We start from the raw sequence: 20,921 nt of genomic DNA on the forward strand, positions 1-20,921 counted from the left end.
TAGTTTCCAGACAATAACTTGTGTTCAAGTGTATGGATCTCTCTGAAATTGTACTGCAAGGTACCATACCACAAAGGGAAAGCTGGGATTGAGTTTGGGGGTGATGAATCATAAGGGGGTTCAAAAAATTTGGGGGGGGATTTTTTTTTTTTTCCTTTTTTTTTTCTTTTAAAATTTTCCATTTTAAGTTGGTTATTTCTGTTTTATATTTAAAAGCAAATAATAACGATATGGTAGGAGATACACACCAAACAGGATGTGTAAATTATTATAAAATAAGTATTGTGCAATAGCAAGAAATTTTCAATTGCACAGTATTGCACAATAGCAAGAAATCTTCAATTGCACAGTATTGCGCAATAGCAAGAAATCTTCAATTGCACAGTATTGTGCAATAGCAAGAAATATCCAATAGCACAATATTGCGCAATAGCAAGAAATTGTCAATTGTACAGTATTGCGCAATAGCAAGAAATATTCAATTGCACAGTATTGTACAAAAGAAGATACTTCGTATAAATTGCTTATTTCTTGACCAATTTCAATGGGGTTTTATTCTTGAATTCTTGGGGTTCTTTAATATGCTGATTCTAACCGTGTATTAAGTTTTTGGATTTTGGGCCCCGTTTTTAAATTGGTCCACATTGAGGTCCAAAGGGTCCAAAATTAAACTTTGTTTGATTTCATCAAAAATTGAATTATTGGGGTTCTTTGATATGCCGAATCTAATTGTGTATTTAGATTCTTAATTTTTGGTTCTGTTTTCAAATTGGTCTACATTAAGGTCCAAAGGGTCCAAAATTAAACTTAGTTTGATTTTAACAAAAATTGAATTCTTAGGATTCTTTGATATGCTGAATCTAAACATGTATTTAGATTTTTGATTATGGGCCCAGTTTTCAAGTTGGTCCAAATCGGGGTCCAAAATTAAACTTTGTTTGATTTCAAAAAAAATTGAATATATGGGGTTCTTTGATATGCTGAATCTAACCATGTATTTAGATTTTTGATTTTTGGGCCCCATTATCATCTTAGTCCACATTGAGGTCAAAAGGGTCCAAAATTAAACTTTGTTTGATTTCATCAAAAATTGAATTCTTGGGGTTCTTTGATATGCTGAATCTAACCATGTATTTAGATTTTGGATATTGGACCATAATAGTTGAATGTCCAATTTAAAATTTTTAAGTTCTTAGACCACATTCATTCTGTGTCAGAAACCTATGCTGTGTCAAATATTTAATCACACTCCAAATTCAGAGCTGTATCAAGCTTGAATGTTGTGTCCATACTTGCCCCAACTGTTCAGGGTTCGACCTCTGCGGTCGTATCAAGCTGCGCCCTGCGGAGCATTTTATTTGTATTGTTTTACAGTCTTTCATTTTTTTAAGAAATATATTAATGTTATCGCGGTTACTGTGAATTAATTTAATTACCGTGGATACAAATTACAGTTGATTGAAATCGTCATTGGTAGTAATTTTTGTCAACGTATATGTGTTCTGTCTGACAGAATTACTTCTGGAAACTTTGTTATATGTTATAAACAATGTTTTAATGTCTGTTCCTATGGAAATAATACTCTGTACCCTTTATTCCGTTAGGAACAAATACTGCTATATTTTTTCCTGGCGAGAACATTTCTACCATTTAGAACTTTTATTAAGGAACTTCTATTCCATGACAACTTTTATTAAGGAACTTTTATTCCATGACAACTTTTATTAAGGAACTTCTATTCTATGACAACTTTTATTATTATTCATTCCTATTCACAATAGCAGAGATAATTTAAAAATATATTTTTTTCTTTGCAATCTTTTATAAGTGCAATTCGAAGCGTATCTCTGGAATTATCTCTTGTTCGTGTGAAGAAAACGTCAATAAGACAGCAACCCATCTTGAACGCAAATAATAAAAACTGAAGAAGAACAACGCATGAATAAAATATATGGGGAGGTTTTTTATTAAGTGGACATCATAGCAACATTCATGTCATAAAGTTTCTAACCGAATTAAATCATGTATCAATAAAGCATAGCACAGCGATTCTGGCTTACGTGAACCATTTGAATCTCGTTACAGTTATATGTGATATGTTGATTTTCTTGTCGGTTGAAATATGTCATTCCATTAGTATGCATTATTTGTCTTAATTTGAGTGAATCCTTGTATTTTCCGACGTTCCATCCAATCTACACCTTACAATTGAGGAGTTTGAGTATATCTGTAATACGATTATTGTTCCTTTAATGCATTTGTTTGTTTTGTCGATTTTTTATCCATTTGTTACATTTATATTTTTATATAAACACATTTGTATATAATGTTGTTGAAATATACAAAATAATAAATTCCTACCAAATTATTTGTTCAATTTTAATTATTTTTTATGGAGGATCATACACGCACGACGATGCAAATTATGTAGAATTTAATTCTTAAAAAATCCATAAACACAAGAGAAAAAACAGAAACTGTATCATTGATTGATTGATTGATTGATTGATTGATATTTAACGCCACTTTCAGAACTATTTTGCTATTTCGTGGCGGTCAGTTTTTATTGGCGGAGGAAGTCGTAGTAACTGTAGAGAACCACCGACCTTCGGTAAAAAACTGACAATCCTATTCAATCAAGATTAGAGTCTAGCTCACCTGCCACGTGCGGGATTCGAACTCACAACCTCAGTGTTGATAGGCTAGTGATACAGTAGTTCGACTACTTTTATTTTAGCCACACGGCCACCGAGGCCCCTCAGAAACTGTATCAGAAACAGAGAATATACTTTGATACGTGTGAACTGAATCTATGAAAAGAATAAAAGAATCATATTCTACTCTTATGCTAATCAGATTATAAAAAACGGATTCTAGGAGATTCTACATGGAGAATACAAAATTGGTAGATATGGTATTATTGTCAATGAGATTTTTTGTTTTGTTTGCCGTATATTTTTTTTGGCCTTATGACATCAGTCTGTATAAATATGAGAACTAACGATGAATAATTGTACTTCATCACAAATCATCGCAAACCAGATAAATGAAATGTTGTAAAAGGTTTGAAAGGAATGAACAATACACTAATGTTGACAGTGATACATTTTGCTTTCTAATTCAGCCAGGTTGAAGTATAACGAGTGTACCCATAAGTTGAAAAACATGCGGCAATATGCCACAAAATATGAGACATGTATAATGAATATTTCATCCAAATAATCATACGGGGTGTTAAAAACATTAGGGGGAGGGTTGAGCGCTCATACACATGTTTAACTGGGCATATTATTTAGGTACATGTCTCAAGTCAGGAGCCTGTAGTACATTGGTTGTCGTTGGTGTTTGATTTCCGTAAATTGTTTTGTTATAAATTAGTCCATTAGTTTTCTCATTCGAATTGTTTTTCACATTTTTCATGTCGGGGGTCGGAGTCTATTATAGCCGACTATACGGTATAAGTGTTTACATTTTTGAAAGCCGTATGGTGGTCTATAATTGCTTACTACCACTTCATTTTAACTCTGGTGGATAGTTGTCTCATTGGCAATCATACCAAATCTTCTCATTTTTATATTAAGTAATGACAGCAATTGTCAGAGAGATCCATATTCTTGTAAGTAAGAGTGTAGCTCTAGTCAAACAAAAAGTCCGAACAAGAATCACAGACAAAAACTACATGGAAGATTAAAATCGTTTTTTTTTTTAATCTAGGCATGTGCACTGAATGTTGCGATTTTTTACGTCATGGGATATTTGACAAAGACAAAAAAAAACATTTTGTAACATCAATATTACTGGAAACGAGATAAAATTTAACTCGGCTTTATTGAAGTGAATTATAGCACAAAATATATCAAGTGTATAAGAAAAACCAAAAGCAAAGAAATGAAATTTCAAGATATTAATAATTAGGATATAGAACATGCCGTCGACTTTTGTCCTGCGATTGTTACTTCGTAATAAGAAACCGCTCCTTGAAAACTGCTGCATAAAAGCAAGCACCTCTTGTCCTTTTCATAGAATACCCCCGTTGGGCAATCAAGTCCATCGGTTTTACTTAATAATACCTTACTCTGTTTTCCATCTGGTGATATCGCAACGACGTTGTTAGACCAACGACCGGTAACGTAGATGTGTCCCTCTTCGTCATACGTGATAGCTCGAGGGTTACGTAGATTTTCATCTTTAAATTTCCAAAGCGGTTTCCCGTCACGATCACAGCAATGAATAGTATGCGTATTCCATTCGGAATAAACAATTTGATCGTTACATACTGCAACGTACCACACATTCGAAACACTCAGCGATAAAGATACTTCAACGTTTCCTTCAAGATCTATGAATTTTATGCCGTCTCGATGAGAAACTACCACTAGTTTCCCATCAGAAAAATCAATTCCATAACACTGACTTTCGACATCAAACCGTTGAATAGTCAATCCACTTGCCACATCGATGATAAGTATGGCATGTTCCAAAGGCACAGTCACGGCAACTCTTTGTCTTCCGAGTACAGTCAAATCCCAAGGCTGATTCGGAAGTGGTATGTCACGATTATGACCACCATCTTCATGGCAGACGATTAAACGCTTGTCGCTACAATCAACGAAAATAAATTTACCGTTTGGTAACACTGTGCAACTGGTTATATAATTATCGCGTTTTCCTTTTTTGATCGAAATGCTTCTCTTTAGTGTCAGAAGACATGTTGGTTTACGGACACCAAACACTGTTACCGTAGCACCCTCGTTTTGATTTCTGCTATTGTTGCTCTGACGGCTTCTAGCAGATATGATTCTTACTGGATTCTTTTTTACTATTATGTCCCCAAACGACTTTACTTCATTATACAAGGATGAAAAAGCTGGATTGAATTTAAGTTCCATATCGCGTTGTTTTAATCGTTCATCCTCATACAAATTGTGTAGCGATTTTTCCTCTTTTTCAAGTTTTGCTTCCATTTCGCACGTGGCTAGAAATGTCTTTGAATCTGATCCGAAATTCTTTATATTGCTAACATACTTGTTTATATGTTTTATACTCTTTTCAATTGTTACAAATTCTAACATGACGTCATCTAATTCGCCAATCTGTTTTTCTTCGGCTATGGTTAAGTTTACAAGAGTGTCATGTTCAATTTTATCCAGAAATTGATTGATAGTTTTTCTTGCGTTTACTATCTCTTTCTGGATTTTTTGTCTTTGTTGTTCAATATTTTTTATATTCTCTTTACGATTATCACGAATTGAATGTATATCGGAAGCCAGTTGTTTGCTTCTTTTTTCTAATTCGGTTAACATTCTTGGTGTTTTTAGTTGCGTTAAGTTTTCATCGATAAAAAGTGTATTGTTACACTTAGAGTGTTTAGATGCAAGACAGCCAGTGCAACACGCACAATTATGAATAACGCAGTAATGATCAAATTTCTTTCCATGAAGACCACAAAATTCCTTCATATTTGTAACAAAATTGAGTAACTTATGGTATTCTTCTATCGGAAGCACCTCGTGTTTCTTTGTACTGCCTACAGATCTATGATGAACTTTACAATCGGAACATAACCCTTGTTTACAAAGAGTACACCAAAGTTCAGCTGGCTGTTCCCGCATTGGACAGTACCCGCAGTTTGTAGCAACGAGTGTACGAGGCGTTTTTCTTCCTCTTCTTGATGTCATTGTCAGAGCGGTACTGTGAAATTTAATAGAAACAATGTACTTTTTAAACAAGAACTTCAGTGTAAATAACTAAAAATCATTCTACCAATTAAACAAAGAAATTCAATACGCACCTTTTCATTAAGAATATTTAATGGAATTAAATATCTGTACAATATATATTTAATTTCTTTCTTTTTCATTAATATTTAGAAAAAAATCCATGTTGAATTAATATTTCTTTAATAAATTTTTTTTTTAATTGAAATAAAGTTTTATGAAACATTTTACACAAAACAAATTTTTACACAAAACAAATTCTTACCTTCATGAAACTTTGTGTAGACTAGAATATATTTTGTTCATTGTTTCTTTAGCAAAAGAATCATTCATGGTTCGGTAACGTATTTTGTGATATGCTATTTCTTACGGAACGTCAGCCTTACGAATTTAAACCTATTAGTTTTAAGGTTTCATTCATTAACACAAAAAAATGAATGTCATATGTACTAATTTTGTTAGTTATTCAATGCACATTGCTCGTTTCGAATTTCAGATAGGAAAAGAATATCATTATTTAATTGGCTTAAACATTTAATATTGTTTTTACCTTATGGGTTTTTCTGGATTCGTAATAAGTAATGAAAACGACAACCCTTTACATATCTGATTCAATCTAGTATTAACTGTCCTGATAATGTTTGGGTTAGGAAATGGCAGGACATAGGTACAAACTTTTGAAATACTTCATATATTTTGTCATCCCGTGGCCTTTTGTAGTATATATACTATACGGTATTGGTTTTGTTTATTGTTGAAGGTCGCACGGTGATATGTAGTGGTTCACATCCTTGTCCTTTGGTCTTTGATACATGTTTTGTTGTGTAATTTACAATAATCATGCCTCATCTCCTTATTTGTACAAAGTGACGTCGTAAATTCCATAAAATAAAATATGTGTTTTGGCTGTTATTTCTGAAGAAGTATACCGATGAGCTAGACCAAACTGATGTGTCATTTTTATAATAACACACAATAGGCTTATTAGTTTTTACACCATTTTGGAATACATATTGTACATAGTGATAAAAGTTACTGCTCCTGCATGTAATCTCAGGGGAAAATGTCATATGCATTTTGATTTCTTTAGATGAAAATATGTGTGAAATAATTAGTTTACAGGAAAGTATTTAAATATTCATAAAAAAAAAGTAATAAGGTTTTCAAATAAGCTTACAGCACAAAATTTTTATGTATGTATATTTCGAATTGGTTTTTGAAATGTTGCTTGTACGAACAAACCGTCTGTCCTTCCACAGCAAATTGAAATAAGGAACAGAAAAAAAATACTATAGAGACTTGCAACATAGTATGCAGGTGCTATCTAAATTAGTCGTATCATCTGCTTCAATGTAAATGTCATATGACGTTTTTGTTAAATTCTGAAAGTTTGCATGAGGGAAATAGACCTTTCACAAGCCGCTTTTTAAATTAAGCAAGAATCCAATTAACTGTTGTCACCAATTTTGTTCATGATGATCTATTGAATTTAAACACAGATACAAATATTTGAAATAACAGTTCAATATAATTACTCTAAAGCAATACTCTGCCTTCTTCAAACGAAATACAACACAAATGCATTGTGTCATTATACTTTATCAGTGTTATTGCTTTTGTAGGAAAAGCATGATGGTAGAAATTGGCTTTACCGCAAAAAAGGATGTGACACTACTGAGTTTCGGTTTTTTTTTTTATGAGTATTTAAAAACTTTCCTTTAAACTAATTATTTCACACATGTTTTCATCTAAAGAAATCAAAATGCACATCGCATGTCTCCCTGTAGATTACATGCCAGGAGCAGGAACTTTTATTACTATACACGATATATATTCCAAAATGGGGTAAAAACTAATAAGCCTATTTTGTGTTGTTATAAAAATGGCACATCAGTTTGGTCTAGCTCAGCGGTATACTTCTTCAGAAAAACAGCCAAAACACAAATTTTATTTTATGGAATTTACGACGTCACTTTGTACAAATAAGGAGATGAGGCATGATTATTGTAAATTACACAACAAAACATGTACCAAAGACCAAAGGACAAGGATGTGAACCACTACATATCACCGTGCGACCTTCAACAATAAACAAAACCAATGCCGTATAGTATATATACTACAAAAGGCCACGGGATGACAACATATATGAAGTATTTCAAAAGTGAAAACAAATAGCCTGATTTAAACAATAACATTGAATAAAAACAATTGAATAAAAGACAATTACATCATATATACAGCAAACAAACGATATCCACTAGACAATGGTTATTTGCTTGGGACATGTACAAAAAGAAAACGACGAGAATATGATGAAACTTCTACTTTATGCAAATATAAACCATTTGTAGCATGACTGTTTAAGATTTGCCAATAAGTTTAATCATTATTCAAAAACAACTGTACATTTTAAAAACGAGTGGGTTATATTTTGAATATAGAAAAGTTGTCCAAGGTTTGCATCTCTGAAAACAACTAATCAGGTTATTCACAGTTAAAATCGTATTTACCAATGGATAGTTACCCAGGGTGCTAAAATCTTCTTTTGTTTAAAAGTCTTGGTAACTTTTCAGTTCATATATATATTCAAATAAGCTAATAACATATAACACATATAATTAAGTTATTTTATTCCTTTACTTCAAAGTGACCAACTAAATGTATATGCATTTGCCCAAAAATTATCCTTTTGGAGAACTGTTCGGTGATGAAGAAATAGGATCTCCTCTTGTTCGAACATCTCTAAACGGACATTTAAATTTCGGTCCAAGATCTATCCTAAATCCAGCGGCAAGTGCAGCCAGAGTTCTACCAGGAGCATCTTCCTCATCTTTTGGGACTTCAGATGGATCAGCCCCTTGTATTGATCCCCTAGCAAATGCCGATAATTGTTTACCATCTTTCTGTCTTGACTTTGGGATGGGGACGGGGAAATTTTCCTGTACTTCCCTTGAAATACATATATCTTGAGGACTACAGTAGAGTTCTGTTGTGTTAAGACAAACGGGACAGTCTGGTGCCGGGGCAAAATGAATCATATTAGCAACTGATTCAGAATAACCTTGCACATTTCTGAATTGTGGAATAAATCCATACCGCGGTTCAAATTTCATCAAATTTTGAGGTCTGTGTTCAATCTTTCCCTTGATAGGGTAATCCCATGCAGGATCTTGCTGGTACAATGATATCATTTGCTCTCGAAATCGCTCCCACAACATATCAATAAATGAATGATACACAAAGTAGATCGGATCATATGCTGCTATATTCATCCGCGAGAAAGTACCATCCACCCAGACATGCACGCCTAGCGCGTGACCTTCAAGACTATATCGTGGATCATCAAGAGGCTCAGTTATTTCAGAATGGTTAGTTTTAGACATAATTAATTCTATTGATTGTTTTGATAAAAGTGTTCCATCGGCCCCAACATTCCGGAAAATAAGCGAACCACTAGGTGTCCTGAAATCTTTAAAAGGGCCAGTTGTTAGTTCGCCGAATCCATTTCCGAAGTATTTCGGACTCCAAACGTTAGATCTAGTAGGATCACGCATATGGAAATCAAGTGAACAGTCCCAGTAGGGAACAGGAACTCCAATTGCGGCTTCAAATCTGAAATATATAATTTCAAAAATAAGATATCAAAGGCGTAGATCTTTAAAATAAATTCGCGGAAAACCGTTTATGGCAATATTTGACGAGTACAGTGAAAATTTATGATTCATTGTAATTTTCTATAACATTGATTGCTACGGATTTTATTTTTTCATTTTTAAAGATTGACTCCATGGCGAGAACGATTTGAAAAACATATATTGATATTTTACAAAAAAAAAAGTATAATGATTTGATCTCTTGATTTCGAAAATAACATATTTCATGAATGAATCAAATAAATGTAATCAGATGTTCACAGATCATTAAATTCCACCAATTACTAACTAATGAGTATACATAAAATGACATTTTTTTCTAAAATATGTCAAATATAACCGTAGTTTCTTGTCACGTCATCCTTGACAATACAAAATACTCTTCTGCACTGAATTGATGTATTAATTTATTCGTTTAGATACAAAATGAATATAAGTTTTAAAAGATTAAACATTTTTACTCTGTGTATTTTTGTTTTATATTTGATGAGTATTTTTTACAATATATTCTATGCTCCTGCCTACGCCTTTGTAAGAACCAAATCCCTGTAAACTTTAACATATATTTAAGTTGTGTAGTTTAGAGCTTGTCATACGGTTCTGGGCCTTTTTTGTTGTTGAGATATATAGATCTGTTTTTGACTATTATAATAATTTATGCTGTATCATAGAGATTATCCACACACCTTCCAACTCATATCCTAAAAACAACAAACAAAACAGAAATAACAACAAGAACATCAACGAATATTAAGAATAACCGAAGTCACAGCGTAGTTATTTGTTTATTACATGTAACTACTTTCATGTGACCCAGAGTTTTTTTTTATATGTAAAACGAAACAAGATTTATTGCAATATGCAAGGCATTTATAGAACTAAATCAAACCATTAAACAATTATATTTTTACACGAAATATGTTAAGAGGGATATAAAAAAGTCATAAAGATCAGTATTTTGTTTAGGCTTTGACGTTTATGTAAAAGTTTAGGCGGCATTTTACCATGGATGAAAAAACATTCAAGTCAAACCATCTAAATCATCTGTTTATCTTCAATTGAATCAGGAATTTTAGATTTTTGACAGAATAAAATGTGAAAATTCAATCAGAAAACTTTCTCGTTTAATTTTATTCACAAATTCTCTAAATCAAAGTCTAATATATCAAAAGAACTTTGTCAAATGAACAATCACACTGAACTCTCAAAACCATATACAACTTGTGTAAATACAAGCATGAAGGTCTACAATAGCTAAAGGAAATCTAGAAACTTTAACCAGATACGTTTATATCTTAGGCACGTGGTATGAGGTCTTATAAAGATTTCTGTTGTTAACTCCTCTGCATCTCGTAACTTTATAAATTTCATTGTACTAAACAATCCGTATCATCTGTTGATACCAATAAATTGTACAATGTTTAAGTTAGGTAAGAGTCCAAAATTTTGGTCAAAAATGAATTCAAGTTTGTAAACAGTTTTTTTTTTTTTTACGATAAGCTTCCCTCTAAATATTTATTGGTTACTTTTGTAATATTCGTTAACTTTGCTCTCTCATGGACAAATATTCCACATATCATTAAAGCAATAACTAAAGACACATGCTCTCACATTTTAGATTGATTTTTCATTTCTTTGTTAAGAAACCTTTTTCTATAATCAACACCCTACACATTAATTAAATTGTCGGTCAATTTTATTCCTAGGGAAAAACCAAGATGTGTAACTTACAAGAGTAGATAAATGCGTTGCCATGCTAAATAAGCTGGGCCACCATAAACAGATTCTAGAGCTTTTCCTGAATGAAGCGATGCTAAAACGGCATAGTCACTAATTCCATTCCTGACACTCTGAAAAGATACAAATATCAACAAATGGAAATGTACTAAGAGGAATGAGTACTAGTAAAACGTGGTTTATATCATACGAATACAGTATTACATTCTTATTAATAATTATATGACACGGAAAAGGAAGTATTTATAACAATGTATGTCTCATAACAGGAACGAGTTGTATGGAATTTTAACTTGTGCATTGTTTTTCTTTTTAACTTGTGCATTGTTTTTCATTTTAACTTGTGCATTGTTTTTCTTTTAAACTTGTGCAATATTTTCCTTGCATTCTGCTGCACTTTTTAAATGATTCATTTTCGGTAAGAAAAGAATAAACATTAAGGAAAATGTTTCGAAACATGATCAAAATATGTTTTCAATACTTAACTGATGCGATCGACTATATATCAGTCTACATGTAAATTTAACATGCGTTCATATTTTCTAGACAGCTAATTCTTTTATGATGACTTAGTTTTCAGTTACGAAGTTACATTGATATATTTTTTAATATGTTGCACACGACAGTCAACACGACGAATAAATCATTACAAATGAAATCCTTATTTGCAGTTGTCGGTGCTTTTAAAAATAAGGAGATGTGGTACTAGTATGATTGCCAAAGAGACAACTATCCACCAAAGTTCAGATAAAGTGAATGTAAGCAATTATAGGCAACCGTACGGCCTTCAACAATGAGAAAAACACATACCGTATAGTCGGCTATAAAAGTCCCTGACATGAAAAATATGAAACAATACAATTGAGAAAACTATCTGCCTAATTTATACCAAAACAATTTACGAAAAACAAATATGACAGACACGAACCAAAGGCAACCACTGAACTACAGGCTCCTGAATCGGGACAGTCACATTAATAATGTGGCGGGGTTAAACATGTATGTGAGCGCTCAACCCTTTATGTCCGCTTTGTCATAAAGCTCATCAGGTATTCAGGTTTTATAAAATCGTTTCTATATAAGGTAAATACAGATAAGCGCTTTGGACGTACCAAATTTACAAAGTGTTCCTTATCATTGAATAAAAAGGGAGTATACTTATATCGATACTGATTTTATAAGTAAATTAGTCAAAGAAAGGCGAAAGATATCAAAGGGACATTCAAACTCAAAATCGAAAAAAAACTGACAACGCCATGGCAAAAAAAAAGAAAAAGACCAAAAGACAAACAACAGTACACAAAACACAACAAAAAAATAGAAGACTGAGCAAAATGAACTCCACCAAAATCCGGTGGTGATCTCAGGAGCTCCGGAAAGGTAAGCAGATCCTGCTCCACATGTGGCACCCGTCAGGCTGCTCATGTAAGTACAAAACCAGTGATAAGTCTTATTCGCTAGGTGATATTCGGTCACGAATTGTCAGGTCAAACGAAGAAACTAATGAAACTGTGTATAACAAAGGATTACAAAAGATAACAGGCTCCGTGTTGAAGACCATACTTTGACTTATAATGGTTTACTTTTATAAATTTTGACTTGGATGGAGAGTTGTCTCATTGGCACTCATACCACATCTTCTTATATCTATATATGTACTTACAGTAAAATGAGCCAGTCGTTTAGACAGGATAACAGGTATATGTACTTACAGTAAAATGAGCAAGTCGTTTAGACAAGATAACAGGTATATATGTACTTCGTACATTTTTTGTACATAAAATTAGGCCGTTAGTTTTCTCGTTTGAATTGTTTTACATTGTCATTTCAGGGCCTTTTATAGCTGACTGTGTGGTATGAGCTTTGCTCATTGTTGAAGGCCGTACGGTAACCTATAGTTGTTAATTTCTGAGTCATTTGGTCTCTTGTGGAGAGTTGTCTCATTGGCAATCATACCACATCTTCTTTTTTATATTTACAGTAAAATGAGCAAGTCGTTTAGACAAGATAACAGGTATATGTACTTACAGTAAAATGAGCAAGTCGTTTAGACAACATAACAGGTATATGTACTTACAGTAAAATTAGCAAGTCGTTTTGTTCTGTTGGCAAATCTTTCCCATACCATTTTATAATTAGGCGTCCTTACTTCGTGTCGGAGTTTATCTGGTGTTACTGTTGTTACATTGGGTTGTTGTATTGTTTGTCTTTTACTTCGGTGAGTTCGATAGCTGCTTTCTCCAATTCGTTTTCTGAGTAACGAATTTAAGTAATTGACTGTACTTTTATCTGATCTTAAGGGTGACTTTGTGCCACGTAAAAATGTTTTAATACAACTGCTTTGCATTTTTCGAGAATGTTGTTCCCCAATGATTCCTGCATTTGACCAGAGGTCTAAACAGTCTAAAATGTCACCTGATAATGCATTTGAACAATACAGATTCACCATGAATAAAGTCAAAGTCAGCAACATATAAAATGTTTGTTTCATCTGAAAGTAAATATAGGTAAAAGTACAACTTGAAATATAAATTAAACTTGAAGGAAAAACTTGATAAATTTGTACTGATATAAAGCCAGCATCACATTGTTAAGGATTACTTTTTACAATAGCAAAATTTTAAAACTTTGTATATATTAGGATTGGGACACGTACTCGAAATGATCTTTCCTGAAAATAGGCAATACATTGGTAAGACTAAACAATCATAGGTAAGACTAACACAATCTGTCGTATTATCCAACAGGTTGTTTTATTATAGATGTGGTATGATTGCCAATAAGACAACTCTTCATCAAATGACGTATAAGTAAGCAACTATAGGTTACCGTACGACCTTTAACAATGAGCAAAACCCATACTGTACACTAAGCATAGTTTATTTTTAACGAAACTTCAACATCCTCCGAATTCATCAAGTCAGTTTTGATATAACTTAGGTTATACTGATATATTGGTTTTCATCTTGCGCAGAACAATTAATCTTTTACTTGCTTTTTTCAAAGTTTTACCTTTTCAGCAGAAATATTCATTGACATGATATGTCTAATTTATTTTGGTATCCCTTACCCCAAAGTTTGACTGGGTTTTGACAATAGACCTGTTATAAACAGGATTTTCCGTCTTACTGTAAGATCCACACCAAAGGAAGAGTCCGCTTAATTGTGTGAGCTATAAAAATAAGCAGACAAGTGATTACCAAGCTCTATACAGTTTAAGAAACCTTTTGATAACTCTTTGAAAGGTTCGTTTGTGATTTGTAAGGCCAATATTTACCCCTACCAACCTAGCCCCCTCTTTGCAATTGTAGTCCAAATATCTAGCCCATTGACCCTCTTTGGAGAACCCATGTAATGGATTTTTCAAGATCTTCGTCTGAGGGATGCTTCAAACATTTCCCGCTGGACTTAAAAGTAAACAACAACAAATCTATCGTGCCTACTTTACTGTTAAGTGTTGAACCGTCACTGTTAATGATCTGTCAAAAAGTAGCTGTGTTGGACTTATTTACTTAATATAGACTGTGTTTACCTATGAGTAACCCTTTTAACATACATAGATACATTGTTCACAATTGACGCTTTGACAGATCATATTTATAATTGCTTTTACACGTTCATATATCTTACTTTACAAGCCGATATGAAGAGAGATATTTTCGAGAATGCTACTGATTCAGACTTGGAGTACAGAATTATATAATAAAGGCTTACCTTAAATAAATTCAGGAACCATAGTTTGCTATCAAATCCGTTAATAGATACATCTTTTCCTCATATATCTGTCACGGATTGGTTTGTATGAAATGATTTAATGGTATTTATTAATAACAATTATACATTTGTATATTAATTTGACAGTTTGTGAATTTAATTATCTTACAATTGGATGATATGTTATTGATGTGCCAAGTCATCTGCGGGACTCAATATCTTCCCTCGGTTTTAAGTTTTATTATTACAGTCGCCCAGGTACCATCGGGTGACAGTATTCATGGGACGAGTTTACCTCCCAAAATGTCATAACATATGACGGGCATCTTTTATGAGCAACTTTTTGAACTGATTATGATGAAAGTGACAAGCGCAGTAAATAAAAGTTAACAAAAACTTATATTTGAACTTAATTAAGCAAACAAATAAAAGTATTGTAATTAAATTTGCAATTCAAATCAATATAATTACAAATATGTTAAATGTTTAGATAAATCATTACAATTATCTTTTATTTTATTTTTTTTTAAAAAGGTGCACATGCACCTGCTTTCAACCGTAAATACTTAATTTTTTCCCAAATACAATGCTAATGCTTAAGAGTAGACAGGCACGGTTATATTACCATTATAGAAAGTAAGTATTGTAGCATACTTTTGGTACACAAAATGGTGATTTTCTTCTTCTTCCTTTTTTTTGGGATAATCGACTTTATGAGCAATAAAGTTTTGTTTATTTTTTTTTCTTCTGAAGATTCCATTACTTTTAATGTGTTCACTATTTATGCTACCGCCACTTGCATGATTGATCATGTCACATTAGTCAAAACACTTGCATATTGATGTACATGTGAAAGGTCAGGAATATGTTTTGTCTATAGCTATATTCACAATTATTGTAGGTATGTTCAGATCCCATGTGATACTATGCAGATTTGTTTGGCAACTTTCAAGTAGCGCGGAATCTCGCGGCGCAAGACAATACGATAAACCCAGAGAAATCTGAATCTCGATATAGTATAGTGGTAATTAATTTTGGCGATCAATTCAGATGTTAGAAAATCTAATTCGAGCATAAAATATTGTATTTGTTTCCACTCTTTTCCAAGTTTGAAGAAGTTTTTTGGCATTTTAAGCACATACTTAAATGAGACACAAACCTAATGCTGCGTTCACACGTAATTCGAATTCGATTCGCATTAACTAATTCGAATTAGTTTAATTCGCATTCGAATTATTTTAATTCGCATTCAAAACGTTTAACGTCCAAACATAAATTCTAATTCGAATTGCAATGCGCGTCAAATTCGCTTTACTGTCATAACGACGTTAACTTTTAATTCGTATTAACAAAAACGCATTTCAAATGCGAATTGGACAATGCGATTAAGCCAATTCGAATCTCTTTGACACATTCCCCGTATCATTCTCAATTTTATTAGAAAATAGATTATGTCCCCTTTGTAATATAGAGGTGGAAAATGAATTCCATTTTGCAATAATATGTACACAACTCAATAACTCTAGAATGAAGATGTTTAATGAAATTTCTCATATTGTTTCTAGTTTTATTTCAATGAGTAATGGGGAAAATTTGATTTTATTTTCTCTTGTGAAGAATATAACATTTTGATAATTATTGTTAATAGCATAAGTGAGATGTATAATTACAGAAACAATATAGCAATTGTGTATGAACCGTTGATTTACATGCATACCTTTTTTTCTTTGATATAACCTTATCTATGAATGAATAATATAGAGTTAAGCAGCATTTCCTCTAAATAAAATAATCTTAAGCTAATTTAAAGGGGAGGCATGTCGTCTAACATTTTAATATTTTTTGTAAATGCTACATATTTGTATTGTTTATTGTTTATTTGTGTTTGTATTTAGTAGCAATCCGATTGTTTGGATTTTAAAAAATAAAATATCTTATCTTATCATCTTAGAAGAAGAAACAAAACGAGCATTTTTCTGTGCGTACTTTGCAAATCTTAATATCTGTGCAATTAATCAATGAGAGTTAAGAATACCCATCTGCATTCCTAAATTTTTTAAAGACACAGTAAATGGGACACGGAAATGTCATTTTCTTTTCCTTAATAGATTAGGATTTTGATTGCAAGTTTGGTTATTGATTTAGAAGAAGGGTGTGTGATTTAGAAGATGTAAGATTTGCCACTTCAGTAAAAGAAAACCAAGAAATAACATGAATACTTCTAAATATAAATATGTATAAAAAAATTAATTTAATTAATGCAGGGAATTACAATTGTTGTGGCGGAATTCAAACTTGTAAAAAGTATTTTTACAACGATGTCATTCAATCTCTTGACAATTATTCGATTAAAAGTACATAATTATCTAATTATGCGTTTGCACTTTAATATGCATTAGAAAAGCAACACATTTCCGTACATAGAAAAAGGTTTCTCAGTACAGTTGTCTGTGATAATGTTATGAACAGATTTCTATAGGGAGCAGGCATGTTATTAAACATACGTGCACTATTAAATGATAAGAAGACAAACTTACACTTTACTCACTTCACTGATAATTAAGGACGTTAATGGTCTAAGTTTTGGATCGCTATTCAAGAATTATTTAAGCGCGGCATTAAATCATCCTTCGAAGTATCAAGCACTGCAAGTTTTTTTTAGGCATATAAATATATTTCTGTTGCAAGGCTAATTTTTTTATCATATATATCCAATTTTGCGATATACTAAACGCTTTATTTTTTTCCCAATTTTGACATATTCGCGAACGATATTTACCTTTATTTTACGAAAAATAATTAAACAGATCGCAAAAACAAATTGATATATCCTTGTCGTTCCTATAGGAATCAAAACTTAATATTTTGGAGTAAAGTTTCAGAATCAGTCCTCACGGCTGTTATAAAGTTATAAAAATATAACCTGCAAGGTTAACTGGGGAAAAGAAATATGGTCACTACAGGTCTTCTTCCGACCGGCAGTAAAATCCTTGCCAAAGTGGGGCGTCAGTTTGGTTGTACGGGATGTACAAGTACGCAGCCATGTTCGGTCAGAATGGGGACGTTAAATCCGATGCCTCGTGTAGAGGGAGTGCCACGCTCTATGCACGTTAAGAACCCTTGCAACAACTCTTAGGTGGTCTGTTGCAAGGCTAAATTTCTGTCCCTATCCAATTTACCCTCCTTTTTCAGTGGCAGTTTAAATTTCCTCGACCTTCATCCCAAACGGCCTCTATTACAGGACCTGCCTATTGTATTCATTGTAAATTTGTACTCGTCCCGAACATGCATGAAATATTTGCCACTGGACGTTAAGCAACCAACAATCAATCAATCAATTAACATATAAGGGTTAGATTCGCTGTGATACATAATTGTGACGGATGAAATAGACGACATAAATGAATATACAAAAACGTGTAAGAAATAAGGGTGGTAAATGCTGAAAAGGTATATATCATCTGCTGAGTGGGATGACACGAGCCGGGGTGCTCTTTTACCAAACCCAGCTTTTTAAAAAAAATTCCACTTATCTTCTTCCTTTTTTCAGATCCAACTTTTTAACCTCACATTCCCACTTATTTTACCCTCTATATACCACAAACCAAACGCTTGTCACCCTCCCCCTTTCCCTCAGCTCCTTTATCTGCTGACCACAGCTAGGAAAATGTTTTCTTTCCTTTTTATGAAGGGAATGAAATCGTCCCGATCAAAATTAAGTTCAGACGAAATATATTTATATGCTATGTGAAGTAAACGAGGATAGATACCACTCGACTTGCTATTTTATATAGTTTAGTTGATTAGGATTTCTAGGCGCTAGACACACTGCAGGCGAAGTTGACTGCCTTGATGTCTTAAAAGCATAATTTTGCTCGAATCTCGATGAGGGAAGTACATAAATTTACTACCGCAAATTGTCAAATTTAACAGTTCTAAGTGGGATACCGCAGCGAGATCGAGAAGAGAAAACTTTTAAATTAACCAACTACAACCTGGTGTTTACAATGAAAAAGACGGAAATAAATATTAACAAGACCAAATAACACTTTACTTATAAGAGGATTAATGATCTTAGTCTGTGCAATAATTCAAGAATTATTTAAGCGGGACGTAAAGTCATTATTCCAAAATGCACTGCAAGTTTTCTGATTTTTTTTGTTGCAAAAATAACATCTTTAAAGGTCATAATTCGAATATTTCAACTTTTCTTTATAGATATGCATGGAAATGCTGATCAAAAACATATAAACAGGGTGCATATGTACTACAGTGTTAGTTAATTTCTAAATGGTATCATAGTCTAGTTGATATTGACTGCGTGGAAGAGTACTGCATTGGAAATACCTTAAATTCTAAATATTCAAATTATGAACGATAAACGAACATATTAATATAAGTACATTACTTTGCTATCAGCCATCTTTAGTCTAATTTGTGCCGATTTATATTAGTGATTTTTTAACTTTTTGTGTTTGTTTTTTCTCGTTTGACACATTAGCTACGATTTTATATCGCCTTTATTCTACGAAAATAAATAAACCGATCGCACCATTTAATGTACCAACGCTTTCACTATATCTTAATTCTGTTTTGATTCGAGCGCCACTAATGAGTTCCAGCTAGACGAAACGCGCGTCTGGCGTAAAAATCATGAAACTTAGTATCGTTGATGATTATTTAGTGAGATTTACCCCACTTCTTATTTTTTCATATGTAAATTTACCTTTTTCGTTATGTTGCAAAACATTAAATGGAACCCTTTGCCTTTTGTGAAAGCTTTCTTTTTTTCGTCAAAACTTATGATATAGAGTTTTTTTTATTTAGCGGCGTTTTGCATTTGCGCCGATCTGCATTTCACTCGCGCCGATTTTTTCTTTCACTTGTGCCGATTATTTCTTTCATTTGCGCCAATTGTTTTACAGGTAAATTACAGGTGAAAACTATTTTTATTTATCATTATAAACCTCTTCCGCTAGCCAGTTATATATATGTTATGAATTATCAATTAAAACATGCATATAACTGTTGCCCCTGCCCACAATTGGGAGGTGGAAGTCGGATTTCGAGCAAAACTAGTCAATTTAAGGTTAAAAGCATTCTGTTTACATCCACTTAAATAACTGAGTACAGCAATAAAATATCAAATGATATAAAAATCTATTTACAGTCTTTAGAATATCAAAGGACAATAAAACCTCTTTACGCGATGAAAAAAGCACAGCACTAAAATGCAAAAAGGAGCAAATGGAACTTGAATTTATAAAATCGGCGCAAATGTCATACGCCCCTATTTAGTTGGATAATATTAGTTTCTTGTAAAATCCATGCAATTATTATAAGTCAGCTTTTTCGTTGCCAACCATACTGGCGACTGACACTAGGAAGGGAATTTTGTAATCATCCATTAGACGACAAATGCCACATGTATAGCAGGGTTTGGTCCCCTTTCGGAGTACTTGAGATCATCCCCGGTTTTTGGTGGGGTTCGTGATGTTCAGCCTTTGGTTTTCTATGTTGTGTTTTGTATACTGTTGTTTGTCTTTTGATCGTTTTTCGTTTCTTGCCAAAGTGTTGTCAGTTTGTCTTCGACTTATGAGTTTAAATGTGTCCCTTTTGGTATCTTTCGCCTCGCTTTTAGAAGGTTCGTTAGAACAAACTGTTGTCAGATAATTGTGGTTTGTCTATATGAATAGCTGTTCTAGTTCAAAACTCATTCTTTTTTTTCACCAATATAAGATTCTTTACAATTTGAACTATTAAGATAATGTATGGCGTTATTTTTTTACAAAACTTGATTTGTTTTACTTTTTACTATTCAATAACCAATGATAGGTTTACATGTTGTAATGTAATGTAATATTATATAATTTAATTGTGAATTTCTCTTTCCTGAGTGTTCTTGCGTTTATTTGTACTGTATACATGTCATGTAATGTTGTCATTTTAGCGGTATTTTTAACATTGCCATATAAGCGGGAGGTTTGGCTAGCCATAAAACCAGGTTCAACCCACCATCTTTTCTTGAAATGTCCTGTATCAAGTCAGGAATATGGCAGTTGTTATCAAATAGTCCGTTTCTATGTATGTTGGCGTT

General features: G+C 32.8%; 2 protein-coding genes across 2 annotated transcripts; both read right to left on the bottom strand.

Moving 5' to 3' along the window:
- Window positions 1–3,809: 3,809 nt before the first annotated feature.
- Window positions 3,810–6,042, bottom strand: LOC127710390 (uncharacterized). The gene is made up of 2 exons (XM_052216220.1): window positions 5,983–6,042; window positions 3,810–5,691 (listed from the first exon to the last, which is right to left on the bottom strand). Exon 2 carries the CDS (start codon window positions 5,676–5,678, stop codon window positions 3,912–3,914), a length of 1,767 nt encoding a protein of 588 aa, XP_052072180.1. The 5' UTR covers window positions 5,679–5,691; window positions 5,983–6,042; the 3' UTR covers window positions 3,810–3,911.
- Window positions 6,043–8,326: 2,284 nt separating this feature from the next.
- Window positions 8,327–15,213, bottom strand: LOC127710368 (tyrosinase-like protein 2). Its single transcript, XM_052216157.1, has 4 exons — window positions 14,825–15,213; window positions 13,188–13,601; window positions 11,105–11,223; window positions 8,327–9,332 (listed from the first exon to the last, which is right to left on the bottom strand). Exons 2-4 carry the CDS (start codon window positions 13,599–13,601, stop codon window positions 8,402–8,404), a joined length of 1,464 nt encoding a protein of 487 aa, XP_052072117.1. The 5' UTR covers window positions 14,825–15,213; the 3' UTR covers window positions 8,327–8,401.
- Window positions 15,214–20,921: the final 5,708 nt, after the last annotated feature.

Source organism: Mytilus californianus, unplaced genomic scaffold, assembly GCF_021869535.1.
Source record: "Mytilus californianus isolate M0D057914Y unplaced genomic scaffold, xbMytCali1.0.p SCAF_75, whole genome shotgun sequence".
In the NCBI taxonomy this organism is placed as follows: domain Eukaryota; kingdom Metazoa; phylum Mollusca; class Bivalvia; order Mytilida; family Mytilidae; genus Mytilus; species Mytilus californianus.

Coding starts and splice junctions, on each gene's coding strand:
- LOC127710368 (XM_052216157.1), bottom strand. CDS start 13,601: ATGAAACAAACATTTTATATGTTGCTGACTTTGACTTTATTCATGGTG. Junction 11,224..13,187: donor AACGACTTGCTAATTTTACT/GTAAGTACATAT, acceptor GTATCTTTTCAG/AGTGTCAGGAATGGAATTAG. Junction 9,333..11,104: donor CAACGCATTTATCTACTCTT/GTAAGTTACACA, acceptor TATATATTTCAG/ATTTGAAGCCGCAATTGGAG.
- LOC127710390 (XM_052216220.1), bottom strand. CDS start 5,678: ATGACATCAAGAAGAGGAAGAAAAACGCCTCGTACACTCGTTGCTACA.